This window comes from Oncorhynchus masou, chromosome 27 (assembly GCF_036934945.1).
Source record: "Oncorhynchus masou masou isolate Uvic2021 chromosome 27, UVic_Omas_1.1, whole genome shotgun sequence".
In the NCBI taxonomy this organism is placed as follows: domain Eukaryota; kingdom Metazoa; phylum Chordata; class Actinopteri; order Salmoniformes; family Salmonidae; genus Oncorhynchus; species Oncorhynchus masou.
The window spans coordinates 15,865,395-15,890,377 of NC_088238.1; the positions used below are offsets into that span (position 1 = coordinate 15,865,395).

At 46.9% G+C, this 24,983-nt stretch overlaps 1 protein-coding gene across 1 annotated transcript in view; it reads right to left on the bottom strand.

Annotated features, from left to right (window-relative positions):
• Positions 1-872: 872 nt before the first annotated feature.
• The window catches only part of LOC135516596 (neuron navigator 3-like), a 106,758-nt gene continuing 82,647 nt past the window's right edge, over positions 873-24,983 (bottom strand). Inside the window, exons 2-5 of the mRNA XM_064940940.1 lie at positions 15,591-15,708; positions 14,413-14,465; positions 1,396-1,468; positions 873-919 (exon numbers count right to left, since the gene is read on the bottom strand). Coding sequence (XP_064797012.1) covers positions 873-919; positions 1,396-1,468; positions 14,413-14,465; positions 15,591-15,708 — 291 coding nt within the window. The remainder of the gene's footprint in view (positions 920-1,395; positions 1,469-14,412; positions 14,466-15,590; positions 15,709-24,983) is intronic.

A 24,983-nucleotide genomic window follows, 5' to 3' on the forward strand; every position in this document is an offset into this window, starting at 1 on the left:
CCACGCCTGGCCCACTGGCCTCATACGCCTGGACATGGCCCAGGGAGACAGAGACCCACGCCCGGCCCACTCCTCATATACATGGCCTAGGGGGCAGGGACCCACGCCTGGCCAACTCCTCATACACATGGCCCAGGGGGACAGAGACCCACGCCTGGCCCAGGGAGACAGAGACCCACGCCTGGCCCACTCCTCATATACATGGGTCCCACGCCTGGCCCACTCCTCATACACATGGCCTAGGGGGACAGGGACCCACGCCTGGCCCACTCCTCATACACATGGCCTAGGGGGACAGGGACCCACGCCTGGCCCACTCCTCATACACATGGCCTAGGGGGACAGGGTCCCACACCTGGCCTACTCCTCATATACATGGCCTAGGGGGACAGGGTCCCACGCCTGGCCCACTCCTCATATACATGGCCCAGGGAGACAGAGACCCACGCCTGGCCCACTCCTCATACACATGGCCCAGGGGGGGACACGGGTCCCACGCCTCCCACGCCTAGCCCACTCCTCATATACATGGCCCATAGGGGGGACAGGGTCCCACGCCTGGCCCACTCCTCATATACATGGCCCAGGGAGACAGAGACCCACGCCTGGCCCACTCCTCATACACATGGCCCAGGGGGACAGGGTCCCACGCCTGGCCCACTCCTCATATACATGGCCCAGGGGGACAGAGACCCACGCCTGGCCCACTCCTCATATACATGGCCCATGGGGACAGGGATCCACGGCCATAAAAAAGTAACCCAATAGCCTGTATTATTAGGTACCCTCTTCTATTCCAGACTGGCAAAGTCACTTTGCTATTTTTAGGGGGACAGAATTTAGAGTAGCTGGTCATATGAGTATTGGGACGGCTATTTGGGCTGTTCCGACAGGTCAAGGGCATCGTCACTTCCCCAAACTTTAGAGGGGAGTTAAACTGACGGGGGTCCAGGAAACAAACACTGGTCTTAAATAACAGTTGGCTAGTTACTGTGGGGCAACTTCAGACATGTTAACACCCATACGAGTAGGGCTGTATATCTGATTCATAGCAGCTTGTAGGAGGAGAGTAACCTCAAATGTGCCATTCAAAAACTATGTGTAGTTAGGTTGACCGATCATGCTATAACTCTCAACGACACATTAACTTCCTTCCATCCTGTGATACATTTTTCAGCTCGAGACCCAAATGAGAAATTCACCGTCCTTCCGTGACCCAATAACCCAAATCAAGAAGAAATGTAAATACTTTCAGAGTCCAGTTGGGGAACCGACCCATAGCTTAAGAAACCGTACAACCACAGTCCTAGTTCCTAGCCTTGTCTCAAGCCTCATGGGTTAACAATCATCATTATACATTCATCGTCATTAAAAAATACAAGAATTCAGTCTTACCTTCTGAGGAGAGCCCTTGTACATTCACTCCTCTTGCGTCCAGGAAACTGAGGCAGGCGTCCAAATTCTCGGTCTGAGGACAGAAAGAATATGAGGAGATGAACAACAGTCAGTGGAGGAAAGCATGGTGGTTGTGGAGGACTGTCATGGAGTGGCTACTTCACATTCAATGTGCACAATGTCTCAGGGGGATGGAGTTAGGGGCTGATCAACCCATTGGCCATAAAGCACCCATTGTCTGATTATGGCAGAGCCCGTTTGACCCGAACGTGACACAAGGAGTCAGCCGGGCCGTCTGACATAGTGACCACAGTGTGTCCCACCTACACAGCCCACAGCCCCAGCCCTGGTCAATATGCAGTATGTATACAGTACAGGAGATGTGGCCCACTTGAGGCCAATTACGACACAATACACAGCTGACAGGCAGCAGTAGAGTCAACAGCGATACTCAGCCTCCCTCAGAGTGACAAAGTTCTACTGAGTTCGAGGCACTGACCCTTTTATATATGAACCACTGTGCATTCCTTGAGAGCGGCTAACGCCTGCCACCGTTTGCATGGCGGGTAGTCTCAGCCCTCGGCACAGAGGGCTTTCATGAGAAGGTCACCACAGGGCAGAGAGCTCCACTGGGCCGTATTGTACTGGGCTGTTGTGAGGGCGGGCTGGGCTGGCTGGCTAGGCTGGGCAGACAGGCGGCGTCCAGCAGCAGTGGAGTTTAATGGAATCCTTCTCCGTGCTGCTTCAGTCTAAACCCTAACCAGCCCTGAGGGGAAACGCCCCCCAAAGGAACAGGGACACCATCTCAGTAGTCTGGTCTGGAGTCTGACCTAGACTGTTGACTAAACGACTGTAATATAGATGCACGTCAGTGATGACATCAGACCTTAATAAGCCAATAGAGGAGTCTCTGACGATGCCCTCGCTCTCGCCTGCCAGCCCTCTCAGATCCACACACATCTTGGTTGTGACGACATTTCAGTTGTAACAAGGGCACATTCTGTAGCGTATCAACATTACACAGATGGTGACCAGCCCCAACCTGGCCCTGACCCATCTCAGGGTGAAAGAAGGTGTATTTACAGCCAGTCGTACAGACGGGTGGGTCTCGTCTGACTTCAATGTAATGTACCACTCCAGCCTCCAGCCCTGCACCAGCCAGTGGTAGCCTGCAACAGGGAGGGCCAGGAGAATGGATGGCTGTTTACTCTGCCTGTATCAACAGGGTCGGGACCAGAACATGGGGATCACAGCCTGTTCATCTGCCTCCACAACACAAACAGAACTGGAAGGGAAAAAAGAGGCACAGATGTCGGGCTGTTCACATGTGGTTTGTTCCACATATGCTTAGCCAGACACCCCCAACAACCTAACAGTTTGATTATACCCTTCTCTCGTAAAAATGTGTTTGAGACATTCATCTCAGCGGAGTGACGTGCTGAGCACCGTACATTATGGTCATCATTCCCCAATTAAGTCTAGTCTAGTTAGTGAAGTATCAAATCCACATTGGTGTTGTTCCATTGAGGGCGGTTGTGGGGGGAAAAAACAGAGGCTACCAGACAAATTCAGATGAGCACAAAGCATCTGTGGAAATTAGTGTCATATAAACACAGATGAAATGTGACTAACGGGACTCGCATGGTATCACCTCAGCCTCCTTGGACTAATGTTTCAATAGTTCTGTTTGAAACGGCTGCTTTACAAATATTTACAACGTCAAGTCAAATATCCACGGATGCCTTCACGCAGCTCCGTGCATCTGTTGGCCAGGCAGGGAGAGGGGGAGGGCAGAGACTAGAGAGGCAGGGCATGTTGAAGGGGCGACACAAAGACAGAGGAGTCAACCCATAGGAAAACAGACAGTAGATCTGTCTGGGAGAGTGAGAGACCTGTATCCTGTGTGATCATTTTTTTGAAATACAAAAATGTAACTGATCAAATCTGAGGCAATGTTCTGCAACTGACATTCTGACGTTCTCACCAGAGAGCTATTAGATCAGAGCTACCACTGATTATCTTCTGTCGGTCTTTAGATTTAAATGACGGAAACAAAGCTGAATGGTCATTTAAAGTGTTGTTGATAAGTGCAGCCTTAATGTTCCACTGCTTTCTGGCTAAACAAACTGCCATTTTGGTGGGCGGTTTGGCTTTGTCATATATTTTAACGGCTTCTCGAGGAACTCGGATCATTTCTTGCTCCGATGTAAAATTGTCATTTTACAGATCCACATAAGTCATTAAAAGCCATTTGGAAATGGAACATTTTGATGAGGGACATTTCACCAAATTTGCACTTTCGGGAACTGACAAGAACACAAACATACACCACTGGAAAATGACAGCTGATTTTAGGCAAAGCACAATTAACATAATACTGAAGTCATCTTGTTCAAGTTTATTGTTGTTGGCGTTATAATCATCGTAAATCAAACCATGTTTAATTCACACACTGCACAGATCAAAAGATGAGACTCTGATGCTGAATAAATGTTTGCAGTTTAATTTGCTCACATCGCTCCCAAGTCCCAAAAATGTGTTTTGAGGCACTTTGGGTCTCCAACGGTTTCAAGTAACCGCCACATTTGGAAAGTGTTATCCCTCAGACACAACTGTCAAATACAAATGGGCCCACGCCTCAATTACAATTGATCTTGGCCAAAAGCAATCTGTTTCAAAACAACACAGAATACCTTGCGTTGGCGCTTCACCACGGCTCAGAACAACACAGAATACCTTGCGTTGGTGCTTCACCACGGCTCAGAACAACACAGAACACCCTGCGTTGGCGCTTCACCACGGCTCAGAACAACACAGAATACCCTGCGTTGGTGCTTCACCACGGCTCAGAACAACACAGAACACCCTGCGTTGGTGCTTCACCACGGCTCAGAACAACACAGAACACCCTGCGTTGGTGCTTCACCACGGCTCAGAACAACACAGAACACCCTGCGTTGGTGCTTCACCACGGCTCAGAACAACACAGAACACCCTGCGTTGGCGCTTCACCACGGCTCAGAACAACACAGATTCTTCATTCTCATTTTACCCTCAGAGAAGCCATGCCACTAACTCAGTGTTATGCTAAGAGTGCTTCAAAAGCTGGCAGGGACCCATGTAAGCTTTTTTACTTTCCAAACCTGTTCCATTGAGTTTGAACACTGTCAGAACAGAAGGGTGAACACAGCACACCCGGCTGTGGTGGTGATGGGCCATAAATTCCTGTGGGCCCTTGTCTAATGAGTGTAATGAGCAAGCCGATGATTTAGGCTAGAACGTCACATAACTGAGATGTTTTACAGCATGATGGTGCTTTAATCACTGTAGTCGGGCCTGGGCTTTGAACTCCACATGTTAACAGGCTGACGAGGCCTCCTCTCACTCTGAAACTGAAAACAGCTGAGGGAAACAGAGAGGTTTTAGGGGGACAAGAAACTTGACCAAGACCATTTATTTGTTTGGTCTTGATGTATTTGGCTCTTAAGGGGAGGGTTTTCTGGTTTAAAGGGGCAATCTGCCATCGAAACAACAACAAGGCGCTCCCCCCTGCCTCTGTTTTGGTAAAAAGCTGAGGGATAGGCCTGGAGAAATGTAACCACTCTCAAATTCACAAACAGAGCTATGGATGCACGGACTGATCAAAGAAATCACAATTATATGTTTACGCATGTTTTGAGGCTTACAGTGTTTGTTTACATTTACAATGTTTACAAACACTGGAATAACACAAGCTTATTATGTTGGGTTCTGATGGGGTCCGACAGTTGAAAGACGGTCAAGAATATATCTCATTCATGTAGAAGTCCAAAAATGGATGAAGCAAACTACAGATGGCCCCTTTAAGGCTTTTTGTGACGTATGTTACAGCAAAGGTGAGGCAGTTGGTGCTTTCACTCTCTGCTGCCTGCCGCTTCTGAAACCAACCTGAAAGGAAGTGGCTCATGCCCTCCCCCAACGACACACCATCGTTCTCCTTTAACGTTCCCCCTCTTTTCCTTTCTCTCTCTTATCCCTCCATCACCTCAGCAGTCGGCTCTAGAGGGGGTTGACATGCTGCCTTTTCCATCGATCCCCAGCCCCCTTCAGAGCAGGCCCATCACCCTCCATGCATCCAAAGTGGGAGACAGCTGATAAGCCATGAATAAAAAGTCTCTCAAGCGGTCTACTGCCATTGATAGGCACGGCTGGCACAAACGACTGACACAAACGACTGACACAAACGACTGGCACAAACGACTGACACAAACGACTGACACAAACGACTGACACAAACGACTGGCACATTACAGCAGAGGGGGCTTCGATACCACATCATCCCAGGGTAATCAAATCCACTGTAAGGAGCCGGCTCCAATCTAATATCAGTCAATCTCCAGATAGTGTGTGTGTGAGGGTTAATCTAATATCAGTCAAGCTCCGGATGGTGGGTATGTGAGAATAAATGGGGTTATTGCATATTTTAGTTACTCAATACAGATTTTGGGTGACAGTCCTAATCATCTCCACGGACTGGTTCTTTCATACGGCTGTCAGATAGGGCAGGTTTTACACAAACCTTTGAAACTTGGGAAATATACAGTCTCTCTCCTATGTTAATGCACTTGTGTTTTACTTGATTTCCCCTGTTCCTCAGTGTGAAGAGGACTTCATTAATAGTCATGTATTTCGCAGCTTTAGCAGAGAGGGCAAGCTTCTTATTGGGGCTGGAGAATTCCTACATTGAATTGTCTTGCTGTATGTTTTCAAATGAAAACTTTATTCCACCATTGTATTAATTCCAACATTGTATTAATTTTCTTGAAGACGAATACAGAAACACAGGGAACTCTGGTCTGCAAAAATACAACCCTGTTCAAAAATACACAAATAAAATAGCCAAGAGGATTTTTTTTCAGCCATTAAAATTCATTCAGCATTAGTATAATCCATCAACCAGTAGCATCCACAGCTTGGTAGCTAAGAATTCACCACTACCACTATGACTTCATCATACGTGAGCCCAGCAGTGCAACAATGCGGGCGGACGTTGCTGTCGACAGGCTACAATGGGAGCTCTGTCTATCGTGTCTGAGGCTCTTCACAGAGGAGACCAGCAGGGTCAAGCGTTGGCATCTGAAAATGTCCGTCTACATAACCTGCTGGCCAGTCAAGTAGCAATGTGAGAAATGCCGCAGCTCGCACCGTTTCCTGCCACCGACAACCTCACACGACCCCCAATACCTACCGAGCCAAACTAGAAACTGTGGGTGCATCCCAAATAGCATCTCTATTACATAAATAGTGCACTACGTTTGACCAGGGTGCCATTTAGGATGAATCCCATGTCTCTGCTCCAGGGCTGAGATTGTAGACTTTAGAGGAAAGGACATTGTGACGATCCTCGACAATTGATTGAAGCGGTGACACTACCCCTATCACATTGAAGGTGATTGAGAGGGTGGCTGTGTTGAGACGGTTAGAGGCAGAATGGAACGATAATAAAAGGCGCAAGAAAAAGTGAAGGGTCTTTTTCAGAGTTGAAATCTCTTGGAGCGTAAATAAATGGACTGTCCATAAAAAAGTATTTTGGGAAGTGTGCCATATTTATGGAGAACACGAGGGAAAGAGAGATGGAGGCAACAAGGGGAGAGAGAAAGAGAGAGCGACTGAGACAGATGGTTCGGTCAGGAACGTCAGCTTTGTGAAGGAGAGAACAGAGATAGTTCAAAGGTTAGCAATCCCCTGGCAGAACCTGTTTAACAAGTCAGCTGTTTCCCCTTCAACAGGACATCCGTCGAGACCTCTTTTTATAAGGAGAGATTAAAAGGGTCCATGTGGGGTACAACTGACATAACAGGCCTGTAGGTGTTCCCTCGTCAGTTCTAGAATAGTCTACTGTGTAGACACATGAAAGGGTTCCCCCACCATGAAAAAATGTCCTCCCATGGCCTTTATGCAGGAAGAATGGAAATTGGATGAGGGTTTGGAGCAAATCCATGGCAATGAGATAGAAACTCGAACAGAGATGCACAGCTTCAATCCTCCACAGACCAGCTGATTTTCATTCATTTAACTAGGCACATATTTCTACCTGGGAGAGGTGTGTGTGCTGCCAATGGATAACATTCATCAAGTAAGTGGGAGAGAGAAAGGAAAAGCAGCAGGACTGTAGAATACGACGGCCAGAGTTGTGACTACAGAATGATTCTATCCAACTGCATTTATAGACGGTGAAAACACTGTTCCAACTATCCAGCTGCTCACGGCAACTTCAGGTCAATGATCTATTCCAGGGGAATTCAACTCTTACCCTACGAGGTCCAGGGTACTGCTGGTTTTTCTGGTCAACCTCATAATTAATTGCACCCAGCTGGTATCCCAGGTCTAAATCAGTCTGGTAAGAGGGGAACAATAACAACAAGTAGTGGAACTGGCTTTGAGGTCCAGATTTGAATGGGAGGGATATATGGCATCATAGTGACACCCAGGGACACTCCACAGCCTCGCGTCATGAACCTTCATATGTCACATCATTACCATACCAACTGATCCTCATCTCATAAGAATAGGCTTGACAGCTGGAGCTGGCAAATCCAATAACCAACCGGTGCAATAAAACAGGGCAGATGTTGAACAGTGTAGCTACAAAGGAACTCACGCCTACACTTCAAACCAGGTATACATGATCCATCTAAGAGTGCTAATACCAGACTGTATTAACACTGACAGTGTCGGGCGAACGAGGTTAATGGGATGGGTGCATGCTGCGTGTCCCTTATCCGTCCGTCTTGCGCACTGCCAACAGATTGGCCCCAGATGGCGCCGGGCTGCTTCACGAGTCCTTAACCAACACCTAACTCTGTTATACCTTCCATGTGACCATTGGACCATGTGACGGGTGAAGGAACCAACCAACCTCACTTCAACTGACTAATGCAGCCTGAGGCTCTCTCTGAGGGAGAATACTAGGTTAAAGTGCTGCTCGGGGAGAGCTGGCATCACTGCCTCAAGTCTCTGTAAAAATAAAGATAATCACTTTATTATCCCCACGGGGAAAGTTTGTTTACGGCTCTGTGCATACATTAAAACACATCATCAAGCATAGATGAAGGACATATGGAAACAATTACAGACAACTAATTCAATCATGATATCCATTTTTTACAACTCTTGAGCGATTCTATGATTCATCTGTAAAACTATACATCAGTACAGTGCCAACTACAGAGACACTGGGTCTTCTTAGACTCCAGCGACTTCAGAAGGACAGTGAACTGAGCACACGTCATGTCTGCGTTCCGCTGATGTGCTGCGGTTGACTAGCGACGCCAGAAATGAGCTTTATCTTTCTGCTGAACAGAGCCTTTTACGATCCAGGCTGTCATTCTCTGTCAGACCATCATTTCTTCACCAACAACTAAAGAAGAAGAAGAAAAGTGCTCCGTCCAAGGGCCCTGTTTGTGCCACATCTAATTCCCCTGGCTACTCCATATACAATTAGAGAAGTGTCACTGTCAGAAAGCCTTAGATTTAACAGTGGAAGAGAAGCGTGAAACATGCCGTGAGATGAAAGAGACGCTTAAAAGACGCAGAGCTCCGACGTGACGTCTTAATGAACAGCGTGTGAGTTCCTCCCCACATGGCTAACCCAGTGTAAAGAGACATAATCAGACTGTAATCCCTTTACACTGCCTTGTCCTTGAGAGAATCTCAATGGCATTTTCTTGATTCCTCGCATCCTCTCTCCTCGCCTCCTTCTCAAAACCCGTTGGATGAAATAGGCAGAGGAACCTCCCCTCTGACCATCTCATCCAATGGGTTTTGAGGAGACCAACAAAAAAAACACCCAGGAGACGTACTTACTATGACTGAGATATGTGGTTTTCCCACCAAACGATCTTAAGATGAATGCACTAACTGTAAGTGCCTCTGAGCGGCTGCTAAATGACTCAAGTGTAAATGAGAGAGGTGTGCTAGGAAACACATTTGAGATTATTCTTCTCTTGTTTGGCTCAGCCTGCCTCTGAAGAGAGCTCGTCCAGTCTCCCCACTGAGACAATATTGTACTGCGGGTCAGGATGTGGTCTACAGAAACTCCCAGTCTCAGTTCCCAGCAAACCCAACCCCAAAACACCCCAAGCGGCATGTTTGGAGAAAGGCTTGCTCGGAATTCCAGAATCGACCACCGAGAATGGCATGCCCCTTGGAATCGCTACCATCCCTCACATGTAAAGTATTCAATGTTTCCTCCCACGTTTCTCCCCCCTGGTACCCCCAGTTGGCAGGGATGCCCTACCTCTTGCTCTTTCACTAATGGAGAACAAACGTGTTGGGGTCAATTGATGTTCACGACTGGCTAGCTGGCCTTAGATGAGCGTTCAGCCACTTTCCTTTCCAGCCAGATGAATTAGCCGACCTGAGCAGAGTCAGATCAATGGGAGAGAGTCTATTATGCAAGTCAGTCGGTGAAGTAAAGCTGGAGCCGTGTTGGAGAGAAGTCTGTTCCTCCGACTTCCTCAGGCAATAAGAGATGCTCCTCTCCTGCTGAAAATAGTTGATTCTGTGTTGTTCAGCTACACAGCTACAATCTCCAAAAAACTCAATGAACAAGACTTAAGGAATGAGTCATTTCTCCGCTCAGTAGCGGTGATATAGATGGACTGACTCACTTTACATTACAGAGCCCTTAGTACAGTGTAATTACTCCGGTTAGTAATGTAATTACTCCGTTTTACACTGTACTTCACCCCGTAGCTTAGGGTAAGAGTTGCTGCAGTAAGTCCTATGAAACAATGAGTAACTTCACCCCGTAGCTTAGGGTAAGGGTTGCTGCAGTAAGTCCTATGAAACAATGAGTAACTTCACCCTGTAGCTTAGGGTAAGAGTTGCTGCAGTAAGTCCTATGAAACAATGAGTAACTTCACCCCGTAGCTTAGGGTAAGAGTTGCTGCAGTAAGTCCTATGAAACAATGAGTAACTTCACCCCGTAGCTTAGGGTAAGAGTTGCTGCAGTAAGTCCTATGAAACAATGAGTAACTTCACCCCGTAGCTTAGGGTAAGAGTTGCTGCAGTAAGTCCTATGAAACAATGAGTAACTTCACCCCGTAGCTTAGGGTAAGAGTTGCTGCAGTAAGTCCTATGAAACAATGAGTAACTACAATATTATTATATAGTACTTTAGATTTTACACAGTGATAGCAACACTAACGTAACGTGTTACTGAATTGGACGTTTGCCTAATATGGATATCCATAGTCACTGCAATGCCATGTTAACAGTGTTCAATTTCCTTCTTCAGTTTCCCTCACATCATCCCATCCTGTCAATCGTCCACTACCAAGCTGAATGGTATGTAAAGCCCTGCTTCCCAGCAACAGTTTCCTGTTCCTGTAGAGCTACCCTCCTGTAGGTTTTCACTCCAACCCTGTTCCTGGAGAGCTACCCTCCTGTAGGTTTTCACTCCAATCCTGTTCCTGGAGAGCTACCCTCCTGTAGGTTTTCACTCCAATCCTGTTCCTGTAGAGCTACCCTCCTGTAGGTTTTCACTCCAACCCTGTTCCTTAAGAGCTGCTACCCTCCTGTAGGTTTTAACCCTGTTCCTGGAGAGATACCATCCTGTAGGTTTTCACTCCAACCCTGTTCCTGGAGAGCTACCCTCCTGTAGGTTTTCACTCCAACCCTGTTCCTGGAGAGCTAACCCCTCCTGTGGAGGTAGGTTTTCACTCCAATCCTGTTCCTGGAAGCTACCCTCCTGTAGGTTTTCACTCCAACCCTGTTCCTGGAGAGCTACCCTCCTGTCAGGTTTTAACCCTCCTGGAACCCTCCCCTGTTCCTGGAGAGATACCCTCCTGTAGGTTTTAACTCCAACCCTGTTCCTGGAGAACTACCCTCCTGTAGGTTTTAAACCTCCAGGAACCCTCAGGGTTGGAGTTTCCTGGAGAGCTACCCTCCTGTAGGTTTTAACTCCAACCCTGTTCCTGAGAAGACCCTCCTAGGTTTTAACTCCTGTTCCTGGAGAGATACCAGTTAAAACCTGTAGGTTTTATCTTCATCAGGGTTGGAGTTAAAATCCTACAATCTAGCGCACCTGATTCTAATCATTAGCTGGTTGATAAGATTAACCAGGTTAGTTACAGCTCAGGGTTGGAGTTAAAACCTTAAAATCTCCTAGGGTCAGGAGGAGTTATCTCTCCAGGTCAGGGTTGGAGTTAAAACCTACAGGATGGTATCTCTCCAGGGTCAGGGTTGGAGTTAAAACCTACAGGAGGGTATCTCTCCAGGACCCAGGGTTCTACAGGATGGTATCTCTCCAGGGTCAGGGTTGGAGTTAAAACCTACAGGATGGTTTCTCTCCAGGGTCAGGGTTGGAGTTAAAACCTACAGGAGTATCTCTCCAGGGTCAGGGGTATCTCTCCAGGGTCAGGGTTGGAGTTAAAACCTACAGAACGGTTTCTCTCCAGGGTCAAGGTTGGAGTTAAAACCTACAGGATGGTATCTCTCCAGGGTCAGGGTTGGAGTTAAAACCTACAGGAGGGTATCTCTCCAGGGTCAGGGTTGGAGTTAAAACCTACAGGATGGTATCTCTCCAGGGTCAGGGTTGGAGTTAAAACCTACAGGATGGTATCTCTCCAGGGTCAGGGTTGGAGTTAAAACCTACAGGAGGGTATCTCTCCAGGAACAGGGTTGGAGTTAACCTACAGGATGGTATCTCTCCAGGGTCAGGGTTGGAGTTAAAACCTACAGGAGGGTATCTCTCCAGGAACAGGGTTGGAGTTAAAACCTACAGGATGGTATCTCTCCAGGGTCAGGGTTGGAGTTAAAACCTACAGGAGGGTATCTCTCCAGGGTCAGGGTTGGAGTTAAAACCTACAGGAGGGTATCTCTCCAGGGTCAGGGTTGGAGTTAAAACCTACAGGAGGGTATCTCTCCAGGGTCAGGGTTGGAGTTAAAACCTACAGGAGGGTATCTCTCCAGGAACAGCGTTGGAGTTAAAACCTACAGGATGGTATCTCTCCAGGGTCAGGGTTGGAGTTAAAACCTACAGGATGGTATCTCTCCAGGGTCAGGGTTGGAGTTAAAACCTACAGGAGGGTATCTCTCCAGGAACAGCGTTGGAGTTAAAACCTACAGGATGGTATCTCTCCAGGGTCAGGGTTGGAGTTAAAACCTACAGGATGGTATCTCTCCAGGGTCAGGGTTGGAGTTAAAACCTACAGTTGTGTATCTCTCCAGGGTCAAGGTTGGAGAACCCTGGTTTAATGACACATATTAGCTCGATCACACAGACAACACCGGAGAGGCACATAGCATCTACTGCCAACCCAGCACAACATACAGTACATGTACACCTACATTCACTAACAAACTGTTCCTAGTCTGCAGCGATAAAACACACTCTGAAAACCTGTATGCTACATCACCTCCAATTATCCTCTGTTACCTCAGTTGTTCCTGAATTGCCCTTTGACCCTCAGTGGCTTGCCATAAATCCACCCAGTTCTGAGGACCAATGTTTTCCTCTCTCCGGAGCTGCTCAGTGCAACACGGCTCCACAAGTGTGTCAGATGTTCCCTCTGCTCATGTCCGCCATATACCCCGAGCCACAAGCAGACGTGTTTCCTCAAAGTCAAGTTCCCTTCCCCACCACAGGGGCTGGCACGGCCTCTGAGGCTCATGCTGGATCAATGGGCTTTGAGTGACTGAGACAAAGAGTGAACACACACAAACAGTCAGGCATGCACGCACGCACGCACACACGCACGCACGCACACACACACACACACACACACACACACACACACACACACACACACACACACACACACACACACACACACACACACACACCTCCTCCAGCACAAATCCTTTAGGGACAGGGGTGGCTGGCGTCTGGACCTGCATTTCTGTGGGCTTGTAGGGGAGAGCCCTTAGTGACCAGTGTGTCACAGTGGACCAGACCCAGCTCTAGCCACAAACACAGGGCTTTGGCCAAACACCAACCCTGTTGGGTTTACTGTAAGACAGAAGCCTGGTCTGTAATCCCCCCTCAGAATCCATTAAAACTACACTCAGACTACACGGCAATACAGCTAGCTAAGTCGCTTTTAATTACACTAGTGTAAAAGATGCCAAAACAGACGGACAAAGTGAGAGAACCCACTGAATTATAGTAGTTAGATTGAGAGGTAATCGTCAAGCTGTGGGCTGTGTGCAATTAGACGTTATGCATTTAGAGTCACATCATTGAAAGAGTATATTCTTGGCTAAGAGATTTTTGCAATTAGGACCATAGCAGTCAGCCTTCTGTGGGCTCTGAATAGTACTGTTAGGTTTCCTGCAAAACAATCAAACATGTTCATGACAGTAACCTGAAAGACCTACAAAACACGTCCTCAAGCACACAGACTCTCAAACAGACCAACGCTTCAATACCATGACAGTACTCTGAAAGACCTACAAAACATGTCCTCAAGCACACAGACTCTCAACCAGACCAACGCTTCAATACCATGACAGTAACCTGAAAGACCTACAAAACATGTCCTCAAGCATACAGACTCTCAACCAGACCAACGCTTCAATACCATGACAGTACCCTGAAAGACCTACAAAACATGTCCTCAAGCACACAGACTCTCAACCAGACCAACGCTTCAATACCATGACAGTACCCTGAAAGACCTACAAAACATGTCCTCAAGCACACAGACTCTCAACCAGACCAACGCTTCAATACCATGACAGTACCCTGAAAGACCTACAAAACATGTCCTCAAGCATACAGACTCTCAACCAGACCAATGTTTCAATACCATGACAGTACCCTGAAAGACCTACAAAACATGTCCTCAAGCATACAGACTCTCAACCAGACCAACGCTTCAATACCGTGACAGTAACCTGAAAGACCTACAAAACATGTCCTCAAGCATACAGACTCTCAACCAGACCAACGCTTCAATACCGTGACGTAAAAATAAAAGCAGAAATAATGCTATCAGCTCCACAAAAAGAAAGGTGAACGAGCAGACTCACCATGTGTGATTGACTCCTGGGGCTGACATTGATGTCCTCCACTTTCTCATTAGCTGGAAGAAGAAGAACAACAACAAAACAATGAAGTGTGAAACCTTCCCACAAGAAGAAGTGCCTAAACACACAGTGGAGCACCCTTCTGAATTAGGGGACTTCTGGTCTAGTCTAGTGGAGGAGCCCTTACAGAGCTCAGCGACAGGGGGAGCATGGATCTCTCTCTCTCTCTGTGTGATTCTCTGTGTGTGTGTGTGTCTGTGTGTGTGTGTGTGTGGGATTCTCTGTGTGTGTGTGTGTGTGTGTGTATGAATGCCCCCTGCCCAACCACGGAGCAGTGAAAGTTTGGGAAAAGAAAAGTCTCTGCTAAATCATCAGCTGCTGCCTGAGTGTTACTGACGCGGGATCTCGGGCCATTGTCTGTTGTGGAGAGCAGGGGTAAAGTTTCAAGACAGCCCGGGAGGTGGGAAAAAGAGAGAGGCAGAGCATCAACACCAGCCTCTCTAGGCTAGCTAAAAGATACACATGGGAGACACATGGTTCAATAGAGCAGGACTAGTTTACAGTCTGTGTGTGGTGGGCTGCCAGGGCTGGAGCTCCTCTCCTGACAGAGACCAGTCGGAAATGAAGATAAAGCCTTTGTGTTCCGTCTAAATGCCTACACTGTTACGTTTTATAGCTGGGTAAATGGAGAGTTTCCCTCAGCCTAACAAGTGAGGTTAAGTCAGGAGTGTGTGTGTGTGTGTGTACATGTGTGTGGGTGTGCTTGTTTGCATCTGTGCGTGTTTGTTTATATCAGTGCCTGTGTGTGTTTGCGTCAGTGCCTGTGTGTGTGTGTTTATAACAGAGCCTGTGTGTGTGTGTTTGCGTCAGCGAGTGTGTGTGTGTGTGTTTGCGTCAGCGAGTGTGTGTGTGTGTTTGCGTCTGTGCGTGTTGGTTTATATCAGTGCCTGTGTGTGTGTTTGCTTCAGTGCCCGTGTGTGTGTGTTTATAACAGAGCCTGTGTGTGTGTGTTTATAACAAAGCCTGTGTGTGTGTGTGTGTGTGTGTGTGTGTGTGTGTGTGTGTGTGTGTGTGTGTGTGTGTGTGTGTGTGTGTGTGTGTGTGTGTGTGTGTGTGTGTGTGTGTGTGTGTGTGTGTGTGTGTGTGTTTGCGTCAGCGAGTGTGTGTGTGTGTTCTCTCACCTATGATCTGGATGATTTCTGCCAGCAGAACTCCGTCAGCAATGTCTATGGTCAGGTCCTTGATGAGTCGAGGGCAGCCAGACTTGGTCAGGTAGTGGTTGGCCCAGTCTGTATAAATCTACAACATAGAGGACAATATGGGGTAAGGGTGGGATCTATAACTGTAGACAAAGAGAAAGGAGAGAGAGAGATCGATGGAGGCTGGCAGGATCTTCAGCTTTATCAGCAAGAGAGAGACAGAGACAGAGAGAGATATACAGAGAGCGAGAGATATACAGAGAGAGAGAAAGGCAGAGAGAGAAGAGAGAGAAAGCCCGAGAAAGAGAAAGAGAGAGAGAGAAATAGAGACAGAGAGAGAGAGAGAGAGAGAAATAGAGAGAGAGAGAGGGATAGACAAAGAGGGAGACAGAAACAGTGAGCGAAAGAGAGAGGGTGCGAGAACGGAAGAGAGAGAGAGAGAGAAAGAGAGAGAGGGAGAGAGTGAAAGTTCAACAAGGATCTGACTAATTTAAAGATGGGAAGCTTAGTGCTTGGCATTTCCTATTTGAGGTATGAGTCAGGTTTGTTTTAGTACCGCGGTCACTGCTGACCTCGACCACACAGAATAACAAACACAGGCTTCCTTAGTCCTCCTATATCCCAGAATCAGTCGCCCCAGTTCCATCTCAACATAAGTAGCACACAGCGCGCCAGTGAGTATTAACCAAACAGTGGATTCCCAATACATCTCTCCAACACAAACACAAATATTTGATCAAAGACAGACGCTTACAACATGAGGATGACTCGCTGGGTTTATGAGCTCACTCTGCAGGACTGGGAAGGAGATCAGATCAGCCTTTTAAAGAAGAGATCCGACCTGCTACTAACGCATCACCAGCGGGACGTTTAACTGCTGTTACTGAAGGTCTTTCAATAGAATCCATAAACCGATTAGGACCAGGACGCTGCCAGTATAGTGGTATCGTGGCTAGGAAACAAAACAGCAAACTGACTTAACTTCTTTAGGAAAACAGCCCTAATGAAACATCATTATGTTGTCATCCAGAATCACATGGATTTATTTATGTGCTATAGCACACAATATTTTACATACAGCAGGTTTTTAAAGGACCAAAGAGTGTGGTCTGCTTCATGTTTTCATTTTTGCCATGGAAAAAATATTGTGATACTGGTATCGTCACGGACCTCAAACCAATAGGTTGATTTGTTAGCTATGTACTGTACTGGTGATTGAAACTAACAGCTGCAGAGATTTTGACCAGGTCTGTTAGGGGCATTACTTCTGCGGTTTATCCTTGCATTCCTACAACTCTCTTCAGGCAGTCCCCTATCTATCTCACTGCACACTCATTTTGAGGGGATCATCTTTTCATACTATCTATCTGCCTGCAGGAGGAGGGAACCACAGGGAGGGCAGGATGAACAAAAGTGTCTGCAGCGTTTTCAGAGCAGCGAGGCCGTGCGTTACTCATGGAAATACTCAGAGACAGAAGGGCTCTTCTTCTTCTTCCCTGACAGACTTTATTTCCACTGGGTTCTCTAGGGGGTACTTTGAAAAAGGCGTACCTCAGGGGTCCGTTGTGGAACCGCTCAAAGATGCCCACGACCATACCAGAGCCTCACTCTCTTCTTGTTATCCTCAGATTCATTCAAAAAAGCGAGGGCTGTTTTTTTTTTCATATCCTACGTGTGTTTGTTTGAGGACTCCACCAGCATGAGGAATTTTCAATGTCAAAATCCGCTTAGAAATGCAAGGGCCTCTGTGGAGGGGTTTTGTCTGTGACTTTCAGTCCACTGGTGGCCTACTAATAACGCCATTGACTGAAACTCAGTTAAAACCACTTCAATCACCAAAGGGGCGGTTTTAAAAGGAGCACTTGATAGAGAGGTTAAAAGATGTGCGTATATGCAGATTATAGGCACTTCACATCTACCAGCCTATGGTTCCCATTTCCCAGCAGCTCCCTCATAAAAACCAAGCTCCTTATTAGGAAATGATCCCTTTTCCCCCCTCTGCCTCACACATTGCTCCCAATTAACGGTGTTTCTCTCTCTTTCAGGGAACAGGGCACGTATCCTTCAAAGACGCCTCCTTTCAAAGGTTGTGTCTGTTGTGGTTTTGTTCTCCGGTTTCTCTCTGATGAGGGAGGCATTAAAGAGAACCAGGGAGAGGCGGGAAGCACCTTCATTACACACACACACACACACACACACACACACACACACACACACACACACACACACACACACACACACACACACACACACACACACACACACACACAGCACGTGCCGGAGTACAGTACACACACTCTTAAACCAGGTCCCACTAGGCCGCACCACCACTACTGCCTGGGGAGGGGAAACAACCACAGTGTGGAGAAGAGCCTCACATTCCGACACCTCTGGTCACGGAAGCCGCGGGAAATACTATGATGGCCGAGGGATATGGAGAACGGACTGGGTTCATCACATCTCTACTAATTGCTGCGACAGATAGTACCAAGTATGCACCGGGGCGGCCAGGGGCCGGGGTTTGGAATGCCAGGGGGGTACAGGAAGTGGCAGAAACTTCCTCAAAGGGAGGAGCCTCCAGAGGAGCAAGGTGCTCTTCATCCTCTGCACCTCTGCAGCACTTCCCTCCCTCTCTTCCCCCTTTCCCAAAAAATAAGAGTGAATCAGGAGAGTGCCGCATTGACACAATCACAGGGAGCGAGGGAGAGAGGGAGAGAGAGTTTCCTCTGCCAGGGATGTCTCTGGTAAAAGGGGAGTGTTCAATCAGCTTTTTGACACGAGTGGAGAGACACGAGGGGAGGTGTGCCTCATCAAGACGGATTCAATTAAATTCACCACAAGCCATTGTTTTGGTGAGAGAGAAACTGACTGCAACCGCATCTGTCAACTGGAGGAAACATTTGGAGTTGTTTGTTAGGGTTTTTCTGTCCAGCCAAACTTGAATTCCCACCGCCCAGTCAAACAAACAACATGCTCAACACTAGAATTAAATGTTGCTTATTCTCTAATGATGATTGTATAAATTGCCATCACATTCAGAAATGATGGAATAATTGACAATCTGAAAAGCTTGCGTGGCTCCATGGTGTTAAACTACATTCCACTAGTCCCTACGCCACAGAATGGCACCCTATGCCGTATAGTGCACTACTTTTGACCAGACCATATGGGCCTGCTCAAAAGTAGTGCACTAAATAGGGAATATGGTGCCATTTTGGGACACATCCTATGAAGTAAATGGGTCTGACAGAAAAGATAAAATAATTACAAAGCAGTTTCTAAATCAGATAATGTCATGGAGGGGAAAGTAAGGACACTGTAAGGACACTGGTTCAAGGTGACTCCAAACCCCCAGTACATTCATTACAGCAACGTTAGACAATCCAGCCCATGTGTGATCTGAACCTACACACAAACCACAACAACAGATTGACAAAGAACCTGCCTAGCCAACTTCTTTATTTCATTTCAAACTCAACTAGGCAGCCAGCCTGAACCTACCCGTGTCTGTGACACTGACGGAGAGCATTAACAGCTTCTCATTCACTCTCCTCTTCCCTTTGTCTTCGCTGTTGTTTCTATTCATTCGGTCTCTTTAAGCCCCTTAAATAGAGACTCACTGTTCAACATTTCGTGCGTCACTGTCTCAGTTTCCCCGACTCATTATTTTATTTTCTTGCTAACAGCTCTGACTTGCAATTCTATTCAGCTAACAAACGGTGTCGGGCAACGTCAGAACACTGACTGGCAACGGCATGTCTAACAGAAGCCCTAACCTCAGTCGTGCCACTCTCAACGTTCATAGAGAATAATGACATCAGGACAGGGCACACATGCACACACACACACACACACACACACACACACACACACACACACACACACACACACACACACACACACACACACACACACACACACACACACACACACACACACACACACACACACACACAGACGCACACACACAGACGCACGCACACACACACACACACGCCCACACACGCGCACGCGCGCACACACACACACCTCTCATGCACAAGCCCACACCCCCTTCTCCCTCCATCCAAGCTCCCCGGAGCAGTTATAACAACTATCTATTCTCCAGTGACGTTAGCTACAGAGCTACTGTGAGGCTAGCTACAGAGCTGTCAATGTACCTGTCATGAAGCCATCTCCCTCAGCGTCAGGCTCCTGTACAGATAAACAATCAGCTTTCACGCCAGTGTGAGAGTGCCTTGCGGCGAGCAGACTGCTTTACAGTCGGAGCACAATGCAGTGTCTATGGCTGCGCAGGTACTGCCGGCAACCTGCAGTGGCCCCCTAATACCTCCGGGGGGAGCCAGCCAGCTACCGAGGCGAGACAGAGCCTCAGGGCTTGAGGGACTGAAGCAGACCTGTCTGTGACTTTATACAGGCCAAGGGTATTCACTGTGCTGCGGAAGTCACAGCAGTGGTCTTTTATCACTGATATGTGTAGCAGAGAAGGATGGGATGTAACACACGCACTCACCACCACACACACACACACACACACACACACACACACACACACACACACACACACACACACACACACACACACACACACACACACACACACACACACACACACACACACACACGAACACACACACACACACACACACACACACACACACACACACACTACACACACACACACACACACACACACACACACACACACACAAACACACTAACACACTAACACACTAACACACACTAACACCCAGTAGTTCATATGACGACGAGGCCAAACATGACACTGAGGTGTAGTTTTGGCTGCTCCCACAGGTTAGCTAAGGAGGTAAAGCTGTCAGTGTGTGTTACCTATGTGTGTGTTCGCTTCTGGCTGTACCCTTGTCCTTTTACTACAGCTAAACACCTCCCCTCCCTCCCTCCCTCCCTCCCTCCCTCCCTCGCTCGCTGTTCAATGGGATGGGACACCCCCTTGCTGTTCAAAGGGATGGGACACCCCCTGGCTGCTCAAAAGGATGGGACACCCCCTGGCTGTTCAAAAGGATGGGACACCCCCTGGCTGCTCCCACAGGTTAGCTCAGGAGGTAAAGCTGTCAGTGTATGTTACCTATGTGTGTGTTGGCTTCTGGCTGTACCCCTGTCCTTTTACTACAGCTAAACACCTCCCTCCCTCCCTCCCTCCCTGCCGTCCATCTCTCTCTCCTTTCCATCTCTCTCTCCTTTCCATCTCTCTCTCCTTTCCATCTCTCTCTCCTTTCCATCTCTCTCTCCTTTCCATATCTCTCTCCTTTCCATCTCTCTCTCCTTTCCATCTCCTCCTTTCCATCTTTCCATCTCTTTCCTTTCCATCTCTCTCTCCTTTCCATCTCTTTCCTTTCCATCTCTCTCTCCTTTCCTTTTCCTTTCCTTTCCATCTCTTCCTTTCCATCTCTCTCTCCTTTCCATCTCTCTTTCCTTTCCATCTCTCTCTCCTTTCCATCTCTCTTTCCTTTCCATCTCTCTCTCCTTTCCATCTCTCTCTCCTTTCCATCTCTCTCTCCTTTCCATCTCTCTTTCCTTTCCATCTCTCTTTCCTTTCCATCTCTCTCTCCTTTCCATCTCTCTTTCCTTTCCATCTCTCTCTCCTTTCCATCTCTCTCTCCTTTCCATCTCTCTCTCCTTTCCATCTCTCTCTCCTTTCCATCTCTCTTCCTTTCCATCTCTCTCTCCTTTCCATCTCTCTCTCCTTTCCATCTCTCTTTCCTTTCCATCTCTCTCTCCTTTCCATCTCTCTCTCCTTTCCATCTCTCTTTCCTTTCCATCTCTCTTTCCTCCTTTCCATCTTCTTCCTTTCCATCTCTCTCCTTTCCATCTCTCTCTCTCCCTCTCTCCCTCTCTCTCTCTCTCTCTCTCTCTCCCTCCCTCCCCCTACAGGCAGGTCACAGTCATCTAGACACAGACAGAGACAGAGAATTGTCTGGCTAACAGAGAACATGACAAATGTCCCCCTCTCTCGGGGTCTGAGGGTTCTGCTGACATGATCACTGGTGACATGGTGTGAAGGTCGCAGCGACCTCCTAGCCTGAGTCACAAATGGCACCCTATTCCCTATATAGAGCAATATTTTCTATCAGAGCCCTATTGAACCTTATCAAAAGTATTACACTATAGGGATCCATTTGGGTCCCAGATCTTGCCTCCTTGAACAGAGTGGTACTCAGTGACAAAGCAAAACACAACCATCTTGATTTGGTTTACTGTTCCCTCTTAAAACAGTTAGTGGCTAATAGCTGGTAGATGTACAGTATATCTCATCAATACAGTCAAGGGAGTGTATAGTTATTGCAATGGGACTGGGATCAATATCCACATTAGAATCCACCTATTGGATCTACACTGTATTAGAACATGATTGGATAGTAACCGACTGCTATTAGTGAATCGAGCACCAAGGAGTGACTGACAATGCAGTCTATGGGTAGTCTATGGGTAGTCTATGGGCAGTCTATGGGTAGTCTATGGGCAGTCTATGGGTAGTCTATGGGCAGTCTATGGGTAGTCTATGGGTAGTCTATGGGCAGTTTATGGGTAGTCTATGGGCAGTCTATGGGTAGTCTATGGGTAGTCTATGGGCAGTCTATGGGCAGTCTATGGGCAGTCTATGGGCAGTCTAGTCTATGGTAACCTCCACCACCGTTAACCTGTATAGACTACTGTTAACCTGTATAGACTACCGTTAACCTGTATAAACTACCGTTAAACTGTATAGACTACTGTTAACCTGTATAGACTACTGTTAACCTGTATAGACTACCGTTAACCTGTATAGACTACCGTTAACCTGTATAGACTACCGTTAACCTGTATAGACTACCGTTAACCTGTATAGACTACCGTTAACCTTTATAGACTACTGTTAACATGTATAGACTACTGTTAACCTGTATAGACTACTGTTAAACTTGTTAGACTACTGTTAACCTGTATAGACTACTGTTAACCTGTGTAGACTACTGTTAACCTGTGTAGACTACTGTTAACCTGTATAGACTACTGTTAACCTGTATAGACTACCGTTAACCTGTATAGACTACCGTTAACCTGTATAGACTACTGTTAACCTGTATAGACTACTGTTAACCTGTATAGACTACCGTTAACCTGTATAGACTACCGTTAACCTGTATAGACTACTGTTAACCTGTATAGACTACTGTTAACCTGTATAGACTACTGTTAAACCTGTATAGACTACTGTTAACCTGTATAGACTACTGTTAACCTGTATAGACTACTGTTAACCTGTATAGACTACTGTTAACCTGTATAGACTACTGTTAACCTGTATAGACTACTGTTAACCTGTATAGACTACTGTTAACCTGTATAGACTACTGTTAACCTGTATTGTTAACCTGTATAGACTACCGTTAACCTGTATAGACTACTGTTAACCTGTATAGACTACTGTTAACCTGTATAGACTACTGTTAACCTGTATAGACTACTGTTAACCTGTATAGACTACTGTTAACCTTAACCTGTTAATAGACTACTGTTAACTGTTAGACTACTGTTAACCTGTATAGACTACTGTTAACCTGTATAGACTACTGTTAACCTGTATAGACTACTGTTGTTAACCTGTATAGACTACTGTTAACCTGTATAGACTACTGTTAACCTGTATAGACTACTGTTAACCTGTATAGACTACCTGTTAACCTGTATAGACTACTGTTAACCTGTATAGACTACCGTTAACCTGTATAGACTACTGTTAACCTGTATAGACTACTGTTAACCTGTATAGACTACTGTTAACCTGTATAGACTACTGTTAACCTGTATAGACTACCGTTAACCTTTATAGACTACTGTTAACCTGTATAGACTACTGTTAACCTGTATAGACTACTGTTAACCTGTATAGACTACTGTTAACCTGTATAGACTACCTGTTAACCTGTTGTATAGACTACTGTTAACCTGTATAGTTAACCTGTATAGACTACTGTTAACCTGTATAGACTACCGTAAACCTTTATAGACTACTGTTAACCTGTATAGACTACTGTTAACCTGTATAGACTACCGTAAACCTGTATAGACTACTGTTAACCTGTATAGACTACTCCCATGGGCACGAGACATTTTCAAACCCCCATTTTCTCAGAGAAACTCTCACTATCTTGTCTTCAGAGGAGAGTGGGCCTCCTATTCCACACAATCTGACTATGTAAGTGTCACAAATGACACCCTATTCCCTATATAGTGCACTACTTTTGACCAAGGCCCATAGGGCAGCATCTCTCCACAGCAATATATATTTTGGGGCGCATCCTTTGAATAGGTCCATAGTGAAGTGAACATCTTCTTAACCACACCAACTGTCAATCATTGCTGAGACTGTGTGTTCCAAAAAACTTGGTCAGGCCCCGACTTGGTCGGTTTGAAAATGAATCTGTCCAATCATATCGAGGGGCGGCGGAGTTTGGTTTGTGTTTGATTCTGGCAAATCACAGACGCACATTCCTGGAGGATCTAGGGGATTTTCACTTAGACCTGATGAAGCCGTCTCACTCTGAAGGTATGTCAGTTGGAATTCCCAGAATGTCATGAACTGTGCTTAAGTTATCTGAATCTCTCGCTCCCTCTCCTTCTCCCTCTCAACCTCTACCCCTCTCTCTTTCTCCCTTCCTCCCTCTCTCTCTCTCCCTCCTTCTTTCTCTCTCTCCCCCTCTCCGTCCCTCCCTCCCTCTCCCTCTCCCTTGCTCTCTCTCTCCCTCCCTCTTTCTCCCCCCTCCCTCCCTCTTTCTCCCTCCCTCTCCCTCTCTCTTTCTCCATCTTTCTCCATCTTCCCTCCCTCCCTCCCTCCCTCCCTCCCTCCCTCCCTCCCTCCCTCCCCCTCCCTCCCTCCCTCCCTCCCTCCCTCCCTCCCTCCCTCCCTCCCTCCCTCCCTCCCTCCCTCCCTCCCCCTCCCTCCCTCCCTCCCTCCCTCCCTCTATCTTTCTCCCTCTCTTTCTCCATCTTTCTCTCTCTTTCTCTTTCTCTCTTTCCCCTCTCTCTCTACAAGTAAGGTCTGATCTACAAAGCTACTGTAGTGTATTTACCCTTTCCTTGAGGATTTATCTTTGAAACATTCAAGCTTTTATTTAGATCTAATTTGTACAATCATGACTTCGTCAGTCTCAAAATATTTGAATGTGCGGTCAAAAAGAAACACGTAAGCTTTGATTAATATTCCCAAAGTACATATCTGGCACGACAGTCCCTCATTTTGTGAAAACCCTGAGTGGGAGAGAATAAAATAATTGCATGGCGGGATGCAGTTTGGATGGATTCTGTTGTTGGATGCGCTCACGCACGTCAATCAAGGATTCTCTCAGTACTGCA